The 22,862-nt window shown below is 35.3% G+C and overlaps 1 protein-coding gene across 7 annotated transcripts in view; it reads right to left on the bottom strand.

The window, feature by feature from the left end:
• Positions 1-5,126: 5,126 nt before the first annotated feature.
• Positions 5,127-22,862, bottom strand: part of DMXL1 (Dmx like 1) — a 135,511-nt gene continuing 117,775 nt past the window's right edge. For 3 of the 7 annotated variants that reach the window (XM_019831227.3, XM_019831235.3, XM_019831239.3), the window contains 8 exons: positions 22,458-22,508; positions 22,134-22,194; positions 20,498-20,625; positions 17,181-17,273; positions 15,467-15,558; positions 14,332-14,384; positions 10,024-10,241; positions 5,127-7,238 (listed from right to left, as the gene is read on the bottom strand). In XM_019831227.3, coding sequence (XP_019686786.1) covers positions 7,014-7,238; positions 10,024-10,241; positions 14,332-14,384; positions 15,467-15,558; positions 17,181-17,273; positions 20,498-20,625; positions 22,134-22,194; positions 22,458-22,508 — 921 coding nt within the window. In that variant the 3' untranslated portion in view covers positions 5,127-7,013. Of the gene's footprint in view, positions 7,239-10,023; positions 10,242-14,331; positions 14,385-15,466; positions 15,559-17,180; positions 17,274-20,497; positions 20,626-22,133; positions 22,195-22,457; positions 22,509-22,862 lie in introns of those variants that run through there. The other 4 variants (XM_019831232.3, XM_006927555.5, XM_011281743.4 and 1 more) reach the window with 2 other exon arrangements.

The raw sequence follows: 22,862 nt of genomic DNA, 5'->3' as shown, positions 1-22,862 counted from the left end.
AATCTTGTCCTTAAGGTAACAATATGAGTCAAGAGTATCTATGTCTTTCCAAAAAAGAAGTCAAGGAGCAGATTGGGTAGGGTAGGAGAATTGTTCAATATCATGCAGACTAGAAACTCAGGATAGAATAAAAATTTGGGAATCAATGATCTTTCCTATTACTTCCATAGACCACAACCCCCACTCATAGCTAGTACAGATCACTAGTGATTATACCTTCATCACAGAGTATTTTTCACTATTCGGAATTACTTATCTCCTATAACTTAGTAACTAAAACACAGATCTTCTGAAGAAAGCTTGCTAGAACTATTGCCTGCATCAAAGGATAGCTTTAAAAAAAAAAATTTAATGTTTATTTCTGAGACACAGAGAGACAGAGCATGAGTGGGGGAGGAGCAGAAAGAGGGAGACACAGATTCCGAAGCAGGCTCCAGGCTCTGAGCTGTCAGCACAGAGCCTGATGCGGGGCTCGAACTCACAAACCGTGATCATGACCCGAGCCAAAATCGGTTGCTCAACTGACTGAGCCACCCAGGCGCCCCTCAAAGGATGACTTTATCCACAATCTCGGTCAATTCAATAAACCACCCTCCCCATGAAAACAAGTTCTCTGCCTGTTCCAGGTGTCCAACTTATGAGCCATTCTGTACAGAAATAAAACTGCTGCCCCTAGTTAGAACCCATATTTTTCTGTGACTGCACCACTGGACTCCTTGTCTATGTGGGTTCTCCCTCAACTCACCTCAATTATTTTCTCCTTTTTGAACATCTCAAACCTCACTTATGCCTATCCCAAATACTACAAAGGCTTGTTCTGTTTTGTCTTGTCTTTGGCCACACAATTCTACTCTAAAAGATTCTTTCTACAAATATGGTCTGAAACTCCTGCTCTATTTATGGAGTTCTCTTGTGTACTTACCCATGAAATGTCTAGTCCAAGTTGGCAACCCTGTACTTGATTGTAAACAAGAAAGGATCAGGGTGCCTGGGTGGCTTAGTCCGTTAAGTGCCCGACTTTGGCTCAGGTCATGATCTGACCTGATCATGGGTTCGAGCCCTGTGCCAGCTCTGTCCTGATAGCTCAGGGCCCGGAGCTTGCTTCGGATTCTGTGTCTCCCTCTCTCCCCTCTCTCTCTGTCCCTTCCTCACTCATGCTCTGTCTCAAAAATAAATAAAAAAAAATCAAAAAGGGGCGCCTGGGTGTCTCAGTCACTTAAGTGTCGGAATTCAGTTCAGGTCATGATCTTGCAGTTTGTGGTTTCGAGCCCCACATTGGGCTTTGTGCTGATAGCTTGGAGCCTCAAGCCTGCTTCAGATTCTGGGTCTCCCTCTCTCTGCCTCTCCCCCGCTTGTGCACAACATTAAGCTTAATGTTTAACATTAAAAAAAATTAAAATAAATCAAAACAATAAACAGGAAGGCTCCTACTTCTGGAATATGCCTAGCACAGCACCCTCACCTGGTGAGCTATGACTCCCATGCTGTTCTCCTGCAATCACATCCCTTCTTTTTCCTCCAATTACCAATCTGCAGAGAAGAGTTGGTGTGCTAGCTCCTTCTATGTGTGAATTATCTGTGTGTGTGTGTGTGTGTGTGTGCATGCACACATGGGTCTCTCTACCTAACAATGGCTTCATGGTTTTATTTAAAAAAATTATTCAATATTGTTATGAATTACAAGGGTCTCAAGGTAGAGATATAGCCAAAATTCTGTTTACTAAGTCATTTTGTTGAGATCTCAGAAAGATTTCAGGGTGTGCCATGTAGATCCTTTTTAGGAGATAATGGAATTTCTAAGAATCTTTTCAAAACTTTTTTAATGTTTATTTATTTTTGAGACAGAGAGACACAGAGCATGAGCAGGGAAGGGGCAGAGAGAGAGAGAGAGGGAGACTCAGAATCTGAAGAAGGCTCCAGGCTCTGAGCTGTCAGCACAGAGCCTGACACAGGGCTTGAACTCATCAACTGCGAGATCATGACCTGAGCTGAAGTCAGACGCTCAACCGACTGAGCCACCCAGGCACCCCTGGAGTTTCTAAGAATCTTAATGTGGTATACCACAGCAAATTTGGAGGTAGCTCAAGTAGTTAAGAGGCTGTTTGAGAAAACAGCATGGGTGTGGCTTTCTTCTGAGTGTATTACACACAGTTTTTAAAAGCAAATTTACTAGATTCAACTTAGGGATGGGGATAGCATAAAATGTAAAGAAGACTTTGAACCCTGAAACTTCTCATCAAGAAATAGGCTGACACTCTTTTTCAGTTAAAAACATGGGCCATTTTTAGAAAAAGGCTAACTCAGTGCTTAAACAACCACCACCACCACTACCACCACCACCACCACCTCAAAAAACAGCTCATGGTGGAGGCAAGAGCAGTGGAGAATTAATCCCAGGCAAGAGGATTACTCAAGGGACTGGTGACTGGTGCCCACTTACACTTACGAATCTCTATGGACCAGGTACTACTCTGTGAATCCGATTTCCCCTCTTTTAGAATAGGAGATAGCCGTATTATCTGTCTCACAACTGTGTTTGGTGTGTGGAAGGCACAGAAAGTGTCTCATTTGTTGATAGGTCTTTGGGCTGAGAAGTACTCTACACAAAGAACCTCATTCAAGGAGCCAAATGAACACTTGGACCTCACTTTGATAATGGGATCCTGGGGCTCAAGCCTGACCTAGAAGCAATAGGATGAAAATACTGGAGTTTTGGGAAGTATCGTGCACGTGGGAGGAATACAGATTTTAAAATGTATTTAACGCTCACTCGGGGCTGATATACTGTAGGGCTTAAGTTCTATTACATAGGTCATACCTATACATTGGGTAGACAATTGCGTACTAGTAAAGCATCTCCAGTGTGCAAATGGGTTGTCACACCAATTGTTTCTATCACCCATCTGTATTTGCTATAGGAGAACCTAAGAAATTTTTCTTTTTTCCAGGAGCTTTGTGAAACCATGTGATACTCTAACTCTGCATTATCTCCCTGAATTATCGGCCAAATACACATAAGAGACAATGAAGCAAGGGGTGCCTGGGTGGCAGCGGTTGAGGGTCTGACTTCAGCTCAGGTCATGATCTCGTAGTTTGTGAATTAGAGCCCTGCATCTGGCTCTGTGCTGACAGCTCAGAGCCTGGAGGCTACTTTGGATTCTGTGTCTCCCTCTTCTCTCTGCCTCTCCCCCACTCACACTCTTTCCCATTCTTAAAAAAATAAACATTAAAGAGAAAAAAAAAAAGACAATGAAGCAAGCAGAAAGGGAAAAAAAGTCATGAAAAACTGTTTAGCCTTGTAATTAACTATAGCAAAAGCTATACACATTTCTAAAAGACTGATAGGAACATTTAAATAATGTATGTTTCTGCATTATCTTAAATTTAATGTATGTTAAATTTAAATAATGTATGTTCCACTTTTTCTAAGTACTCCAAAGGTTAACATTTTACCCTTTCTACTTTAGTAAATCAAGCATCAAAATATCTCAACAACTCAAGAGCGTATTCCTGACAAGAACTTCACTCAACAGAGCAGCTCTCAAAGTCATTAAATACTATATGGTTTAAAGACTGAGCTTTTCTGTCCAGTGTGAGCGTGCGTGCACACACACACACACACACACACACACACACACACACACACACACACACCTCTCTCTTAGGTAATCTGTTGCCCAGTGGGGTTCAAAGGGTTTTTAGGAAAATATTACCTCCTTCTTCCCTTCTCCCGTGTTAAACTTTTGTGTATTCTTCCATACATATTTGTCTCTACATACCTATAGGACTAAAAAAAACCCTGAAATAATATGGGCTATTATACATTTTACTTAGAAAATTTTCTAACCTCTTTTTAGATCAACAGATACAAATCTGAGATGCTTTTAGTGTTAAGAAAATATTGCACTGCAAGGATGTACTAAATTTATCCAACTATCTACCTAATTACCATTTAGATTTCCAGGGTGGGTTTTTTTTTCCCTCCAGGTAGTTCACTAAACATCTTTGTACTTACACTTATGTGCAAGGTTGCTTTTATCCTGATAGGATAATTTCTCAAAAGACTGCTTAGTCCAACTATGTGTATTCAATGTTAACACCAATCTAGGTAACGTTTTTGGAACGTACTTCTAGCAGCCGTGTTTCAGTGCACCCGTTTCCTTGCATCTCCACCAACACTGATGTTGCCACTTGACTTTATATGAATCTGATTGATGAAAAGCGGTATCATACTGTTGCTTTTTTTTTCCCCCCAACATTCCTTTAACCATTACTGAGGATGAACATATTTTATACTTGCTGGTTTTTTCAGTGTCCTGTTCTGTGAGTTGATTTCTCTAATAATTTATCATCTTAAAGTTCTCTTTGCCCTAATTCATTAAAGTTCTCTTTGTATATATGGACATTAATAATTTCCCTATTACTATACAAATATTTCTTTTAGCCTACCTGTAGTCTCCTGTCATGATATTAAATTTTTTGGTTTAGTAAAATATGTCTGTCTGGGTTCCCAGCCCTGTTAAAAAAAAAAAAGCGGTCATCACCACTTTCAGGTCATATAAGGTATTTCTTAAAGTGGGTATGTTTGTATGTGTTTTCACTGTTGAGACCAGTATGAGAAAATCTTGCAATTTTTTTTAAGTAATTAAAAAAAAAAAAAGGAGAAATGAATTTGGGCAAAATAAAGAGAGCAAGAAAGGAGGAAGGAACTGACCGTCTATAATTCTACAGAAGAAAAATTCTACATTTCAGAAAATGAGACTTGCAATGTTGTGAATTTTTCCATCATTACAAAGCCACATTCTCAGAAAAAACACAATTTAAAAAATGTATTTTGATGTATCCATTCCATTAATGTGGATGAAATTTTACATATATGTGCATCATTTTATATTTAGATATACATTCCAACTTTTTATTCTCCCCATTTTTGAATAACGCTTATCTATTAATTTAAAAAGATTATAAAAAAGGAAGAGCAAGGTATTTAGGAAAATTACTCAATGCTTCCTATATTTTACCAAATATAAATACAGAAATTCTCTATTTTAAAATGTCACATATACTTTAAGTCAACTAAAATTGCATAAATATTACTTAAAACAGTACCATGCTAAAAAAAAAAGTCACTGCATGATTGTTTATTTAAAATATTATGACTCTGATGTAAATACATATGGGCTTACACAATTTATTACTCATATAAACCCTCAATGAAAATGCTTAATTGTTCATCCACAATGCCTTTTTTTTTCTATTAAGCATAATAAATCTTCTATCTCATTGAAAGTGTTTAAAGCCATTTGAATCTTGATTTGTGAAATTACTGAAAAATAACTTAAGCTTAACTGTATCAAACAACGGCATTGTTTGCAATGCTGTCACAGATTTCTCCATGGCAAAATAGTCACATATTGTTATTGCACAATTATAGATACAGGTTATTATGTGCACATGAACTCTCTACATAATTAATGACAGTGTTTTCACTGCAACTAGCTTAACACATTTAAAATTATGAATACAATTTACAAAATCTTTAACAATATACTTTTAAGATAAAAGTATCCTGAGGATATTACAAAATTCATTTTACCAGCCCTTCATTTCTTCACTTTGACTCTTTAATTTCCCAGATAACAGTTGTCCATATTTTGTTACATAAAAATGTTTTTATAGTTCCTATTAACAAAATATATTTAAGCTAAATAGTATATAATTGTCCCTTAAACACTTAGTCCCATCTGCTTCCAGTCTCCTTGGCTAAAATCAAGTATTTATCAAGTTTTCTATAATTTTTAACCAGAAAAGGTATAGCACAGAACAGACAGAAATAGGTTTAGCACATTTAAGTTAAAAGCATTGTGCATTTTTAATATTTTGGTCATATTTTATAGTAAAATAATATATTTTGGCAAAAAATAATAAAATATAAGGTTTAATTTATTTTCTATTAGTGGTAGATCTGGCGGGTATTTTACATTTGTAAATATTATCTATTTAATTTGACTGTCTTCACATTTGTTTCTAAAAACACTGCTATAAGGTGTTCAGAACTTTGAGACTAAAAGCACCTAAAAAGGAAAAAGAAATATAAGTAAAATGTTTGGTGCTCAAAAATCCTTTGACAAATTTATAAATTTACTTTTAGGTGTCTCTTGTATACCAACACCGAATCGTTATTGCCTGCTAAGACTTAACTGATTCAAGATAATCTTTAAAATAATAATCTTGGATGTCTTCCTGAAATTATTTGAAAATCAGGATGGGAATTCAAAACTTAAGAACAAAAAAACATGAAAAAAAAAAAAACAGTTGCAAAGAAAGTTGCTATTCTAGTGGCAGTAATTGTTATGGCACAAAAACACATGAAAAGACTTGTAGTTTTCTCTGATATATACACAAACTAAGTTCAAGTAAGATGTGTAAGATACATATATACACACACACACTGGGGCTTCAGTAAGGACACTGAGGAGAACTTTATATAATAAGACTGAAGTCCTAATGACAGTTTTTAATGAATATGTTCATTATGTTTTTTATTCTTACCCAATTATCATTTATCATTAATTAATAGAAGAGTGTGAGATGTTTATGTATGAAAAAGGAAGTAACAGTGGTGAGTCAAGTGATGACTGATGTCAACTGCCTTTACATAAAGGGTATTTTTGCTGTTAAATAAATTCATACAGAGATTTCTGCAGAAGAGTTTATCAACAATAAGGAAACGAAAGTCCTTTAACACTACGACGTATTCAGCATAACATACTATAAATATGTACTATTACAGTATTACTTATACATTCTACTTTAGGTAATATAGTCTAATTCTGAATGACCTTGTTAGTTTTTAAGGCATCAGTGCATCCAGGGCAAAGCTCCAAAAAGTAAGTATGAAACCAAGAAAGCATTAGTTTATCTGTGGCAGAGACAGAGTGATCAGTGGACACTGTATGTGTTGGCCACTTCCAGGGAATAGGTAATCAATTATACATCCTATTGTCAAACTGTCAGAGCATAAATTTCACATCATTTTTCAACACTTCATTTAGTGGGCTAAACTGATCCGGCAGTATCCTCATCTTCATTGTACCATCGGCTCCACACGAGAACACGTGGTTTGCTGGCCCTGTCTCAATCTGCATCACTCCAGTTCCAATGTTCCGGAAAATGGACTGCCGAGCATGTTCATTGATAAAAGTGTGGAGAAGAGTAAAGGTAGACAGACTCCAAATCTAAAAGATATGAGAAACAAAATTAAAAATTGACATTGACAATTACATTAAAAATCCAAATGAAAATTTTAAGCCGGTTTTCTTGTGCAAAGAAGTAATTTCTAAAACAAATATGGAAAAAAAATCTGTGTAGGCCTAAGGTCATAACCTTTGGATACTGTGTTGCAATTTCCCAATTCCCTTTGATATTATCACATTCTTCAAAATCTACTCATTAAACAGAAAGGTAATTTAAACCTTGCATTGGAGATGAGAACTTAGGTACTAGGAGGTCAAGTGTACACAGCTAAAGAAACTTGTAATATTGTAGGGACTACAATTAAGACTTCTTATCTCGGGGCACCTGGGTGGCTCAGTCAGTTGGGCGTCCGACTTCAGCTCAGGTCATGATCTCACAGCTCATGACTTCGAGCCCTGCGTCAGGCTCTGTGCCCACAACTCAGAGCCTGGAGCCTGCTTCAGATTCTGTGTCTCCCTCTCTCTCTGCACCTCCCCTGCTCATGCTGTCTCAAAAATAAATAAAAACATCAAAAAAAAAATTAAAAAAAAAAAAAGACTTCTTATCTCTCAGCAAAGCTTGTGCTGTGTAGTTTATAATGGGGTAACCCCTTATAATACCTAGCAAGCGATTAGACCCACTGGAAAGAAGGCCTCAGAAAACGAAAAACTATGTTCCACCCGCAAGATAAATTATCACAACTTCAGCAAACTTAATTTACTAAGATTTTCTCTTTTTAGCCCCTACCACAATAAATGCAACTATTCCTAAAGTAAATTACTTACAAAGTAATTTATAAGCATGTTCAAGTATGTGACGGACTTAAATGCTTTTAGGACATCCATTTTAACTTTAGGGAAACCAAAATAGTCCTGATTTTTTGAGATCCCTTTTTTTGGAAAACTTACTTTTTCCTAAGAAATTCATTAGTACCTATTACTCTAGACTTGATTGTTAAGTTGTGATTCCTAAACATGTATTTTTTAAATGTTTATTTGTTTTGAGGGAGAGAGCACACATGTGAGCAGGGAAGGGGCAGAGACAGAGTGGGGGAGAGAGAATCCCAAGCAGGCTCCATGCTCAGTGCAGAGCCTGACTTGGGGCTCGATCTCACAACTGTGAAATCATGACTTGAGCTGAAATCGAGAGTCAGACACTTAACTGACTGAGCCACCCAGGCGCCCCAAGTTGTGACTTCTGAATACTATGCAGTAAACTTTCAAATCTGTTTTTACTTGATTAAATAATAAACCTCCAAATCAGAGCACAAACTAATATAAAGAACTAATATAAAACCTAATACAACTTGTTCTAAAATGAAGGCAGTTCAAGTAAGAAACTAGCTTCAAACTGAAGGAAAATAATTATGTATGGAAGTTAGTGTATATATTTGATTTTAGGAAAAGCCTTTTCAGGGCTCCTGTATGGTTCAGTCGGTTAAGTGTCCAACTTTGGCTCAGGTCATGATCGTGTGGTTCTTGACTTTGAGACCCACAATGGGCTCTGTGCTGATAGCTCGGAGCCTGGAGCCTGCTCTGGATTCTGTGTCTGCCTCTCTCTCTGCCCCTCCCCGGCTTGCACTCTCTCTCTCAAAGTAAATAAATAAACATTAAAAAAAAAAAAAAAGCATTTTTAAAATTCCACAATTCTAGTTAATTTTTTTTCTGGCTGGCAATTATGATAACAATATGCATGTTGTAAAATAAAAGTAGCCCAACTTATTATTTCTTTTCTTTCTTCTCTTTTCTTCTCTTTTCTTTCTTTCCTTTCTTTCTTTCTTTCTTTCTTTCTTTCTTTCTTTCTTTCTTTCTTTCTTTCTTTCTTTCTTTCTTTCTTTCTTTCTTTCTTTCTCCTTCTTATTATTTTAATGTTTAATTTAAGAGGGAGAGAAACAGCATGAGTGCAGGAGGGGCAAAGACAGAGGGAGACACAGAACCCAAAGCAGGCTCCTGGCTCTGACCTCTCAGCACAGAGCCTGAAGTGGGGCTCAAACTCACCAAGTGACTGAGCTCAAGTTGGTCACTTGGCTGAATGAGCCACCCAGGTACCCCCAAACTTATTCTTACTTAGTAGTCTCACTAGGGGTTAAATTAATGGATTCTACGAATGTAGACTCCTTCAGTGGGTTGCTGGCCATTACAATAACTTAGGGACTAGTCTAAACTGACTTACCCCTAGAGATTTTTCCAAGTGTGGCCAGAGGACTCTCCAACAAAACTGTTAGGTATGTACTGTAAAAATGCATACAGGTACCTAGCAATAGTACTTCTGGGATGGGATGCATTTAATAAGCTGCTTAACATTTTAAATAACCTCTAACTTTTAAACATGGTGGAGTGTGAGAAGCACAGGGCTTATCTAGGTATGTCCCTAACTTCTGAATCAGGCACTGAGTGGCTGGATGCTAATACTATATAAATGAAAAAATGGACAGTATTCAGGATAAAGGAAAATATTACTGCATTTCACAGTATCTGAAATTGAATTTGGTAACTCTGAAAATGGGAGTCAAGACTAATTCTAATGTTTGAAATATGTTTTATCTGTGGAAAATCAAGTGCTTTTGCACATTAATTAAGCCTATTTGAAAACTGAAAAAGAGACAATTTCAAGTTAAATATTATTTCATTCATTAAAAGATTTATTAAATAGCAACAAACATACTGCCTACAAAGGAGTTAATATTTCTACTATTTAAATAGAATGGTATCATTAATACGTGTAAACACTTAAGGATTCTGAAGATTTCTCTTCATTTTGTAGACACTGTGGCATTACCATATTTACCTTTATGTTGCCTTCAGCAGATCCTGTAACAAAGTACTCTTCTGTTGGATCAATGGCAATGGCTTTAACAGGAGAATCATGGCTCTGGAAAAGCTGCCTCTGCTGTCGTTGCCGAAGGTCAAATGCACATGTAAAGCCTTTTCTGCCACCTGATATTAGTAGCTGGTGTTTTGGAGCATATGCTAAAACAGTAGCTCCACTATCATGGCAAGTAAAAGCTGAAAATTAAAATTGAAGTAAATCATGAAGTAAAACCCATTTAACAGTGTAAGCAAGAGACTTCTGACTTCTGGTCAAGGTAGAATGATAGATCACCAGATTCACCCACCTACCTCAAACCATTTAAAAAATTAAATGATATACAGGAAATAATGGTTGGAGACAATGGACACCAGGCAAAGAAAAATGATCTCTAAGAGATGGGAAGCAAACTGGGTGAGCCATACGACTGCCCCTGTTATTGCCTATGGAGGGTTTTCTGGCCAAGGCGCAAGGGGAACCCGAGCTGGTCTGGGTTGCTGTTTCCACCAGCCATAGTGGAAAACCTCTTAATTCACAAAGGACAAAATCTGTTTTGTCCTCAGAAGGGTTTTGCCTCAGAAGCAGGTAAAATTTGTAATGCCTGGCATCTGATAAAAAACCAAGAGGCATACAAAGGAGAAAAATACAACCCATAATGAGAAGAAAATCCATCCAATGAAACTAACCCCAAAATTACACAGGTGATGGAATTAGTAGATAAAGAAATTAACAAGTCATTAAAAAAGAGATACAAATAAAAAAAAACCAGAGATTAAAGACTACAGTAGTCAAATGAAACATGTACTACATGGGGTTAAGAGCAGATTAAACAATGCAAAAACAAAAATGGTGAAACTTGAAGACATACCAGTATGAGAACTAACAAAAATACAATGAGTATTCTTTTCTTAAAAAAGAAGTGGATCTTAACAAATCTTAAAGAAAAAAAAAAGCCTGTCAATAGCTCAAAGACAATATGGCATAATGATGAAGAGTGAAGATTTGGGAGTTAGACTGTCAAGATTTAAATCTTGGTTTTTGCATGGATTTCAATATATACCTTAGGTAATTTTTTTTTTAACCTATGTCTCAGTTTCATCATTTGTAAAAAAAAAAAAAAAAAAAAAAAAGGAGAAAACCCAGCCCACCTAATAGGTTTCTGTGAGGATTAAATTAGTTGACATATTTAAAACATGTACAGTTCCTGGCATATACTAAGTACTCAATAAAATTTAGTTACTCTAAGAATCTAAAGAGAAAATTACAGGGAAAGATTCTTTGAATGTGACCAGCACTTAGAGATATAACTTACACAGAATAAAATGCTGAAATTCTAACTCGTGATGAAGTCTGACTAATGGATACATCTGTGTAACCATCATGCAGGTCAAGACACAGAATGTTTTCATCATCCCAGAAAGTTCCCTCATGCCTTTTTGCAGTCAACCCTCCTCTCCCACAAAGGCAATCACTATTCTAATTAGTTTTGCCTCCGTTCTTGAACTTCACATAAATGGAATTTTACAGTACATACTCTTTAGTGACTGGCTTCTTTTCCTTCAACATAATGTTTAAGAGATTAATGAATGTTGTCACATATATCAGCAGATTATGCTTTTTTTTTAATTGGTTAATAGTATTCTATTACATAAATAGACCACTTTCCTATTGGATGTGTTTGTGTTGTTTCTAGTTTGGGGCTGTTATAAATAAAGCTGCTAAGTTTTATTACATTAATGTATTAATATAATTGTATATTATTGCTATACAAGTCCTTCTGTGGATGTGTGCTTTCATTTCTCTTGGACATATATGTAAAAATACATACTGCTGGATCATGCTAGGTCCGTGTTTAACTCTATTAGAAAATGTCAGTTTTCCGTAGTAGCTGTATCATTTTAGACTCAGCAAATCATGAGGGCTCCAGGTTCTTTATACTCTCACCAATACTTGGTATCCCAAAATCATTAATTTTGGACATTTTACTATATAGAGTAGTATCTTATGATGATGCTAACCACATTTCATATGCTTACTTGCCATTAATCATTTTAGACTCAGCAAATCATGAGGGTTCCAGGTTCTTTATATTCTCACCAATACTTGGTATTCCAGAATCATTAATTTTGGACATTTTAGTATATAGAGTAGTATCTTATGATCATGTTAGCCACCTTTTCATACGCTTACTTGCCATTAATATACTGAGAAGATGGTCATTTTTTAAAGTCTTGAATATATCATTTCTTTCATGGATTATGCTTTAGGTATTGTATCTAAAAACTCAAGACTAAACCCAAGGTCACCTAGATTTTCTTCTCTATTTCCTTCTAGAAATTTTATAGTTTTGAATTTCACATGTAGATAATTCACATTAAATCAATTTTTATGAAAGGGGTGAGGTATGTACCTAGGTTCATTTTCTACATATTGCCATCCAATTGTTACAGTATACTTTGACCACTATGCTTCCAATGAAGTGCCTTTGTACTTTTATTAATGATCAGTCTATTAAATACGTATGGGTTGATAAATGGGCTCTCTATTCTGTTCCATGATCTCTATTCTAAAGCCAATAACATGTGTTTATTACTGTAGTTTTACAGTAAGTCTTGAAATCAGTAATAGTGTGAGTCCTTCAAGTTTGTTTTTCTTCAGGGGAGCCTGGGTGGTTGAGTCAGTTAAGCATCCAGCTTCGGCTCAGGTCATGATCTCACGGTTCGTGGGTTGGAGCCCCACGTCAGGCTCTGTGCTGACAGCTCAGAGCCTGGCGCCTGCTTCAGATTCTCCCTTTCTCTCTGCCCCTCCCCCACTCATGCTGTTTCTCTGTCTCAAAAATGAATAAACAAAAAAAAAAATTTTAAAGTTTGTTTTTCTTCAGTATCCAGTATTTTAGGTCTGTTGCCTCTCTATAGAAATTTTTATTTTTATTATATTTTTAAATGTTTATTTTGTGTGTGTGAGAAACAGAGAGGAACAGAGAAAGAGAGAGACAGAGAGACAGACAGACATACACCAAGCGGGAGAGGGGGAGGGACAGAGAGAAAGGGAGACAGAATCCAAAGCAGACTCCAGGCTCTGAGCTGTCAGCACAGAGCCCAACACGAGGCTTGAAGCCACAAGCCGTGAGATCATAACCTGAGCCAAAGTGAGATGCTTAGCCAACTGAGCCACTGAGGCACCCCCTCTACAGAAATTGTTAGAACCAGTTCGGTGGTATGTACAACATAGTTTCCTGGGATTTCGACTGGGAATGTATTTAATCTATAAAGTTAGGAGGCAGTGGCATCTTAACAACTTTCATTGAGACTTCCAATATGTGTATATGGGCTATTTCTCCATTTATTTAAATCTTTGATTTATCTTTTTTATAGTTTTCCCCAACAGAAGCTATACATATTTTTTTTAGATTTATGCCTCAGTATTTCATTATTTTGGGTGCTGTTATAAATGGTGATTTTTTAAAATTTCAAATGCCAATTGTTCATTGTTGGTATATATGAAAGCAAGTGACTTTAGTATGTTGACCCGGTATCCTGTGACTCTACTACACTTACACTTTAGTTTCAAAAGTTTTTACCTTATTTTTGTTTTGTTTTTTTGTATATAGTCTTCAAGATTTTCTACATAATCAGGGTGCCTGTGTAGTTTAGTTGGTTAAGTGGCTAACTTCAGCTCAGATCATGATCTCACAGTTTGTGAGTTTGAGCCCCATGTTGGGCTCTGGGCTGACAGCTCAGAGCCTAGAGCCTGCTTCAAGTTCTGTATTTCCCTCTCTGACCCTCCCCCGCTCACACGCTGTCTCTCTCTCAAAAAAAAAACCCAAACATTTAAAAAAAATTAAAAAAATTTTTTTTTCTAAACAATCATGTCCTCTGTGAATAAAGGCAGTTTTATTTCTTCTCCTCCTAATGTGCACCTTTTATTTCCTTTTGTCTTATTGCATTAGTTAGGACTCTGAGTACCATTCTGAATAGGAGTGGAGAGAATGGGCATAATACTGTACAACAACTGATGCTCACAAAGATGACCTGTGGCTATCAGATTCAAAGTAAAAACATATGATTTTTATATTATGTATGTTCTACTGTCCTTCATGAAGTACAGTGCAAAGTTAATTATATATGTTGTATTTTTCTGTTTTTAAACTCTACGCCATCATGGGCAAAATAAACCTCACAGGCTAATAAGTTTGTGTCATTAAAGACAAATTCATTAAAAAATTAGTTTATTGATTTTAGTCAAATTCTTGACTTTCAAAATTTGTAAAATGCTTTCAAAACTTACCATGGACTAAACTATTGGCAGGTGCCACAAGAGTATCCCACAAACATATATTTCTGAAAAAAAAAATTACCTTTGAGTGACACAAAAATTTAACAACAGAATAAAAAGTAAGCTTGTTTCATATAGTTACATAACATTCAAACCTTGCTCTAACAAAAAATTCAAATACAAGTAACCAATATATTTATGTATGATTAAATTTTACACAAAATTTTAAAAACTACTAACTTACAAAACTGATTAGCTCTAGATTGACATGTATTTACAAATAATACTGTATGAAGTGTGAACACGGGAAATACCTTTTGTATCTGCTCATTCTGTAACCTAACAGATGGCAAATACCATTAGCAGGATACACTGAATTTCCCCGAGCACAAATAAAACTTATTTCTGCTCTGAACGGGAGCACTTTTACTCCGTTCTATGAGTTACAGAAGAGACACAAATATATGTAAGGATTTCTATGGCAGATGGGCTGGAGACTCCATATTCTTACAATCCAATTTCTAGTGCAAAGTGAGGCCTCACAAATAAATAGAAAAACTCAGCAACCTCAGTAGACATTTACCTCAGAACTCAGCAGTGTGAGGGAAGTAAAACACGGGGGTGTGGAGACGGAGGCAGGAGGAGACATTTTCTTACCTATTTAAGGTTTTGGGGGAAATGTGGACAGGCTGCCACTTACTATCTATCGTACAACTCAAAGAGGTCTTTGAGTTTCTCGTTATCGTGAAACACTGGTAATATCTATCTAAGAGAGCCACTATAAGGATTAACAGAAGAGCAGGGTCAAGAAATAATGGTTCTTTCCTTTGCCTCAAGCTTTCTTAACACATAAGGAATAATACGGAGAAAAATTAATTTCACTATCAAATCATTTTTCTCTTTAAGTCTTAAAATAAAAAAATCAGAATATTAAAAATACAGAAGGAACGGATGTTTTTAATGCCACCAGAATTTCCTTGGCCTTACAATTAGAACACTAAAAATGCTCTAAGAAGGAAATCTTTATAATAAAAATATTGAAAAGCACAATTCTGAAAACAATCTTGAGATATAAGAACGTAAAGCAAATAAGAAATAAAGCTGAGCTATAGAGACACACACTTACATTTCAGTTACAATCTCTTACCTATTGTCAGTTGAAAGACCAGCTGTAGCTATCAAAGAGGAGGAACTAACGAAGACAAAATCATTGGCTGTTTTGTTATGACACTGCCAGGTCTGGAATGGTTATGAAGAAACAAATGTTACTGCTGTCAGTAACAATTTTATAACCAAGTGGATGCATTCACCAAAAGGGATCATATAATGTGTGGCTTACTTAAATCCCCTTGTATCTTTTTTTCACCCTGAACTTGTAGATAAGTTTCAAGAGTAAAACAGAGAATTCTCATATACTCTTTACCAAGATTCACCAATTTTTAACATTTTGCCACATTTGTTTTGTCCCTCCTCCTCTTTCCCTCCTCCTCCTCTCTCTCTCTCTCTCTCTCTCTCTCTCTCTCTCTCTCACGTGCACTTTCCCTGGACCATATAAATAAGCTGCATTATAAATTCTTATAAGACCTTTTGCTTTTGTTCATCTAAAAGTTAAAAAGAAAACAAAAGGAGGTTAAACGTTAAATATTTCTTAGAATATTTGTGAAAATTTGTCTCTTAGAAAAAACCCAGAATTTTAGATTATCTGAGAATGAATTTTCAGAAATATTTAAGCTTTTAAATAATTTTTCAAATATGTGAATAAAAACATATTAAGAGTCAACAAATTCAGAAAATTTACGTTTCTGAATATTCCAGTAACAGTGACTTAATATGAGAGGTTTAGCAAATTATAAAGTCTTCCAAGTTTTATGTGTTCAGATATTTCTCTTCAATCAAAAATGACTTAAGTATGTCAAAATTATCACATCAAATATTTTTCCTTTGAGTCACTTCCCCATTCCATCTGACCATCACTGGAGCTGGATGATCATATGTCCTTAAAACAAACAAAATGTACTTTAACCCCACAAAGCCAATAATGTACATTTTCAATCCAATTTATCTTTTTAGATGTTAAAAAAAAAAAAAAGGCAGCCCCTTAGGGAATGTAAATTTACATATTTAAACCTTATGTTGGTTTTCTTTAAAAAAGAAAAAAATTCTTTTGAAATACCTCACCAGCCCTCTCTGCTTTGCTTGCTTTTACTTAGATCGGTACTGTATTCCAGAATATAACCTTGAGTGAATTACCAGAACCTTCACCCATTTCTTGATTTTTTTAAATAGGTACTGCTTAGTCCTATAAAGGGCTTCACTAAAGAATATATTAAATACAAACTCAGTGGGTTTTTTTTTGCCCCCAAACTCATTGCTCTGTGGAGCTACAGGAGGTTCATGAAGCTTGTGCAGTCCTGAATAGAGATCATCAGTTGTTTCTTTCTTTTCTTTTTTCCAAAGACATAGACAAGAAAATAATAGTACCAGCTATAACATATCCTTTCTACTTTGTTCATAGAGGACCAATTGCAGAAAAACCACAGACTGATGATCTGATGATCACTCTTTTTAGGTATAATCTTTACTGCAGCTCAGTGAGGCTGGAAAAGGGCTTGAGTAACCCACAGGTCACATGAGCCTCCGGAGGTACCATGTTTGTTCTATACACGTTAATTGTCCAAGGCACTAGAGACCAAGACCTCACAGATTAATTTTCACATAATACAAGGACAGGAGTTTACAGTAAAGTGACTGAATACACAGAACTACATTTTGGCTTTAATATGTATTGCCTCAAACATATATTCTTGTTTTCCTTAAAATAAAAATTGAACAAAGTTTAAAGGTAAGAAAATTTGGCTTACCAGGTATGGCTTAGGCATGCTTCCAGTTACTGGACAACATTTCCAGTTTGTCTGATACAGGCTTAAATATCCATCAGCATCAACTATTCCAAACTTAGAGAAAAAAAATTTTTTTAAGTATTAAGTATATCTACCCATACCTTCACTGTGAATCTATTTTGATCTTTAACATTTAATTGATAAATTGACTTTTACTTCACCTATGCATGGATCTAGTCCAGAAAAACATTTAGCTGCTGCTTAAAAAAAAATTCCAGGTGACACAGAAGAAACAAACAGACACATTGTATTATACTAACCAAGAGCATAGTCTATATATTCTCTAAAAGTACTCAAAAAATAGGATACTGGATTTACACATTAAGACATGTGACAACAAACTTTTAGGATATATAAAATAGAAAACTGTTCATTTTCAAAAAGACAAAATAAGGACTTCTAGAATATTCAGCAAGGAAAACATGCAAACAACAGTAGAAAGTAAAATGAAACACAGATTTTTACAGTAAATGAATTCCTACTATGGAAACTCAAGGTAATTTCAGAGGGAAAATGTCAAAATTATACAATGGGGAAGTATATGTCACAAATCTAGAAGGATGAATAAGAGTAAACATTTTTTTCTTTAGATTACAAAAATAATGTTTACTGAACAGTTTATAAAATAAATGTCTATTCTGAACTCCTGCCTTCTCCCATGTCCATATCTGGCAACTATTAACAATCTGAGGTGTTCCATTTCAGATTTATTCTCTGATTATTCAAACATGCACACATATAGGGTTTTATAAAAAAAATTAAAATAATAACAAATACACAATTCCACAATTACATTTTTGACTTATTATGGCCATCTTTTCACATCAGTACATTTAATCTACTTCATTCTTGTGCTGTATTACACTATATAGTTGTATTATAACTTTTGAAAACTTCTCCCTTATAGTTTCTAATTTTCCTGATTACAAAGTGCTGCTTTAAATATTCTGATACATATATCTTTGAGTATTTACATACAATATGTATCTAGAAATGGGAAAGCTTTATCAAATGACATCATTTAAAATTGGCAGATGAAGGGGCACCTGGGTGGCTCAGTTGGTTAGCCATCCAACTTTGGCTCACGTCACGATCTCACAGCTCATGGGTTTGAGCCCCTCATCGGGCTCTGTGCTCACAGCTCGGAGCCTGGAGCCTGCTTTGGATTCTGTGTCTCCCTCTCTCTCTGCCCCTCCCCTGCTCATGCTCTGTTTCTCTCACTCTCACAAGTAAATAAACATTAAAAAAAAAAATTTTTTTTTTGAATAATAAAAAAGAATGTAGTATCTTCCTGAAAATTGTTTCTCACAGGTCATTTACTCTGCTTAATGCCTATTTTAGGCTCAATGAATTCTGGTAGCCCATTTCTGTTCACAATTGACAAACTGATCAGCATTACTGTCATCTGTTCTATTTACTGTAGTAGCCTTCCCTACTAAGGGAGATAGCATGCTTAGTTGTTATGCTATTTAGCTCCATCATGGCCAAGGTAAATGAATGGTAAGTTGACTGTTAAATATACTCGGGTAGGCAATGGAAAACAGTTTTCTGTGCTTTAAAATAGAGTATGTGGAAGGCTATACTGAGTGTTAAGTGGAAGGCTATAATGAGTGTTAAGTCTATAGAATAATTCAGACTGTAGAAGGTACTAAACGGCAAGGTAAAGAATATTGGCTTCAGGGGCGCCTGGGTGGCTCAGTTGGTTAAGCGTCCGACTTCAGCTCAGGCGGTGATCTCGCAGTCCGTGAGTTCAAGCCCCGCGTCGGGCTCTGTGCTGACAGCTCAGAACCTGGAGCCTGCTTCTGATTCTGTGTCTCCCTCTCTCTCTGACCCTCCCCCCATTCATGCTCTGTCTCTGTCTCAAAAATAAATAAACGTTAAAAAAATTTTTTTAACAGAATATTGGCTTCATATATAATAAGGAGCCTTGAAAGGCTCTTGAACAGTCATGTTCATCTCCCTTATAATGTAATTATGTAACTATGTTATTTGTTATGGAATAACAAATGATGTCGTGCTGGCATCATGAAAGATGCATTAGAAAGGTAAGGGTTGAGGTACAGGGACTAGTTAAGGAGCAATATAATAGTAACAAAATAAAAAAGCACGAGTATACATTACACAAATGAAATTACAGTAGTACTCTAAAAGCTTCTAGATTAAGTACCCTCGATTTCCCATTAAAGGGTAAAGAACGTTGCTAATTGATATTAAGAATCCACATTCTCTCAAACTTTGTCTCATAGCTACATGAAAAAATTATCATTGACTTTTGTGAAATGGTAAGAGAGCTAAGTGATGAATATGGTAGGCAAAAAGACTGCGCCGCACCATGATACGAGCAACACACGAGGGGGGTTGAAGGTTTGTAAGTTGAGAGGAAAGGAAAAGCAAGATGGCCCATCTGAGAGGCCCCTGTGTGTTTTCTGTGAAGCATGGCTCTGAAGATGAAGAGCAGCCCGACTTCTCCTTTAATTGTTGTTTAAAGGGACAGTGAGATGCAAGGGGAGCAGAGAGGCAGTCAGATGAAAACAGGACTGTGTGAAGTGAAGACAGTAGAAGTTCTATAGCAGGGCCGGCAAACTTTTTCTTAAAGGGGCATATAGTAGGCTTGCTATCTATAAAGTCTTTGCTTTCCTGAACTCCACTGTTGTAGTAGAAAAGTAGTCATGAAAACAAATAATGAGTGAGGTAGCTGTGTTCCAGTAAAACTTTATTTACAAAACATATGGCTAGGTCATAATTTGTTGATGCCCTGTTCTAAAGCATTCCTCAAAAGTTTAATGTAGGTATAAATCACAAAAGAATCTGATTAAAACGCAGATAGCGATTCAGTAGGTCTGCAGTAAAGTAATCTGTATTTTTAATAAGCCCCCAGATTTTACTCACTACTTGTCCGTACTTTGATTAGGTTCCAGAGGACAAAGAAAGTACAAGTATTTTATAAAAAATGTGTAATATATGGTGGTCCTATAATCATTTGGTCCTTAAGCATCACTTAAGTGAATTTTAATGGATATATATACAGACATACACATACACTCAAACACACACACACACACACACACACACACACACACACACACACAATGTTGTTCCAGAAAGAACCAACTGAACATTAAGTGTTCTTGGGGAAGAATTTTATGAAACAGAATTCACATGGATTAACACTTTATCATAAGTTCACTGAGCTGTTCTCTTCAGAAACCCAGACTAGTAACATTTATAAACCTCCAACATAATCAAACCATATTCCCATTTACATTTTCATATGCTACCTTGTTTCCTTGATAGTTAAATCTCATTCTTGTAACTCTTGAATTGCCACCAGATCGAAAACAGGTTATTTGTTGAGAATGGCCCCATTCAAACATTCTGACACTTCCATCTTGAGCTCCTGTCAGATCTGCAAAAAGGACAAATATTGTCAATTTATTACAGGAATCTTTGGTAAGTTAATTTGTGAATCCAATGTGCAAACCTTTATGACAGAGACACCTATGAAATAAATCACAGTCAATTGTTATGAAATTTCAATTGAATATTTTGAATCTTAAAAACAGTTTTATGATGACTTTCATTTGACTAAACACTACATGGCAGAAGCAATTAAATCAGACCTCTAAGAATTTTATTCCTTTTGAAATTATCTCAAAGAGGTTTTAACAGCCTTTAATAAATACTTTGTACAATAACCAGTTAACAAATTCTTGGGTGTACAAATGAGTCATTTCTTATCAGTCATACTATTAATGTTTAAATGCATACATTTTCTGTGGGAAAAAAAAGATTATAGGAAGCCTTGAACGTCATGCATGGTAAAGAAAGATATCACTTCTAACACTTATTCTGACTGACCGGATAGCTCAAATATATGTTGTATGTTTCACTGAGGAATATGAATAAGCTAAATAATTATTAATTCTTTACTTTGCCAATTCCTAATTTGGTGATGCTAGGAACCTTATTTAATCTCCCTGAGCCTATTTCATATTGTCCTGTAAAAGGGGAATAATGATATATAAGTTAATGGACAGTTGTTAGAAGGAAATGAGATAAACCATATACATCATTTAGAAATATGCCTAACATGTAGGACTCAATTTATGTTAAGTATAATTATCAGTGGTAAGGTGGTATCCAATGTATTAAAAACACTGATTAATTTTTAGATTATTTTATACCTTTAGTATAAGTAACAAAAGTTACTCTCTTCATTTTAAATATAAACCCTTGAATCCTTTTGTTACATATGGTATATAATTTGGAAAACAGGTGCTTGTGGCACTTAGAACAGTGAAGAAGAAAAGGACACTGGTTTTGTCAACTGTACTTTATCAGAGTATCTCTCATAAAAAAAAGTCGTAAAATTTTTTTATATGTTATTAAGTTGAAGGGACATGAATACCTCTTAATTAACATGCACTATGCTTATTACTATAACTGAAATAATTAACTGAAAATAACATATCCTGCCTGAGAGTATAAGAACTTACGACTAACCATTTCCTATGCCTACTATTAATTAGTGTGTCTGATAAAAGGCAAATGGACAAAATATTAATAAAATACAAACTGATTATGATGAGGCAATAAGTGACCACAATATCATTCTAATTTACTTAATAAAATATGGGAGTGATCCTATTAAAATAATAACCAGTAATGTTCAAAAATAAAATGTGCTAACTTAGAAATACGCAGTCAAAATGGTAAAAATTTACTGCATCAAGTTAGCCTTCTCTATTAATTCCAGAAAATTTCTTTTTCTATTTTTATCTAATTTTGAAATGAAGATTTTATTTACTAGCACACATTCTCTACAAAAAAAGTAAAATACTTGACTATCTTTCAATTGAAACTAAAAGCTTCCTTTAAACTGCTTAGAACATGGGCTAATTACGATCAACTTACAGTACGGAAGAGTTGGATGAGAAGTCATTCTTCTGACATTATTAATGGCTTTCTTAATCATCTGTTAAGAAAGAAAAATTGTTCTTCTATAGTTATGCTAAAAAGTAGTATTAAAGATACAAATTGTGACAGGAAATTCAAATAACATCTATTTATTTATTTTTATGTGATTCCATAACTACCATTATGGGTGCTAAAAATACCAAGCACGGTTAGCAGAAATTAAACTTAATAGCTCAGCTCTCTTACATTTAAGTATACATACATTTTCTGCATCACTGACAAGGCTCTAAGAACAAATTCACCTTGAGAATTTACTCTTACCTCCTTTCTTGCCAATTCTTTTCTGATCCCATTAAATTTATTGGAATAATCCTGAATAGTATAAGGTTAAAAAGACAGGCAGAAGCATGTGAAAAAAAAAAAAGAGGTAAACAGAAATTGTACAAATTTTTAATTGCTAGTTTGGAATTGTTTAGTTACCCATTTTTAAGTCATGCTTTGAATGATTTAAGTAGCCTGTCAAATAAGAATAAATATGCAAAATTAAAGGGATAATTTTAATTAATAGAACAATTCCTATTTATATAGCACTATAAGTATAATTATATGCTATCCTAGGTTTGTAGCATCAGTCTTGAGTAGATTTTTTTGTTGTTGTCTTGTGAATTTTAAACTTCCCATTACACTGAAGTTGTGAGTAAAGTGGGGATTTGGTAGGGAGGGAAG

This window comes from Felis catus, chromosome A1, assembly GCF_018350175.1.
Source record: "Felis catus isolate Fca126 chromosome A1, F.catus_Fca126_mat1.0, whole genome shotgun sequence".
Taxonomy (NCBI): domain Eukaryota; kingdom Metazoa; phylum Chordata; class Mammalia; order Carnivora; family Felidae; genus Felis; species Felis catus.
This window is presented reverse-complemented; position numbering and strand designations above follow the sequence as displayed.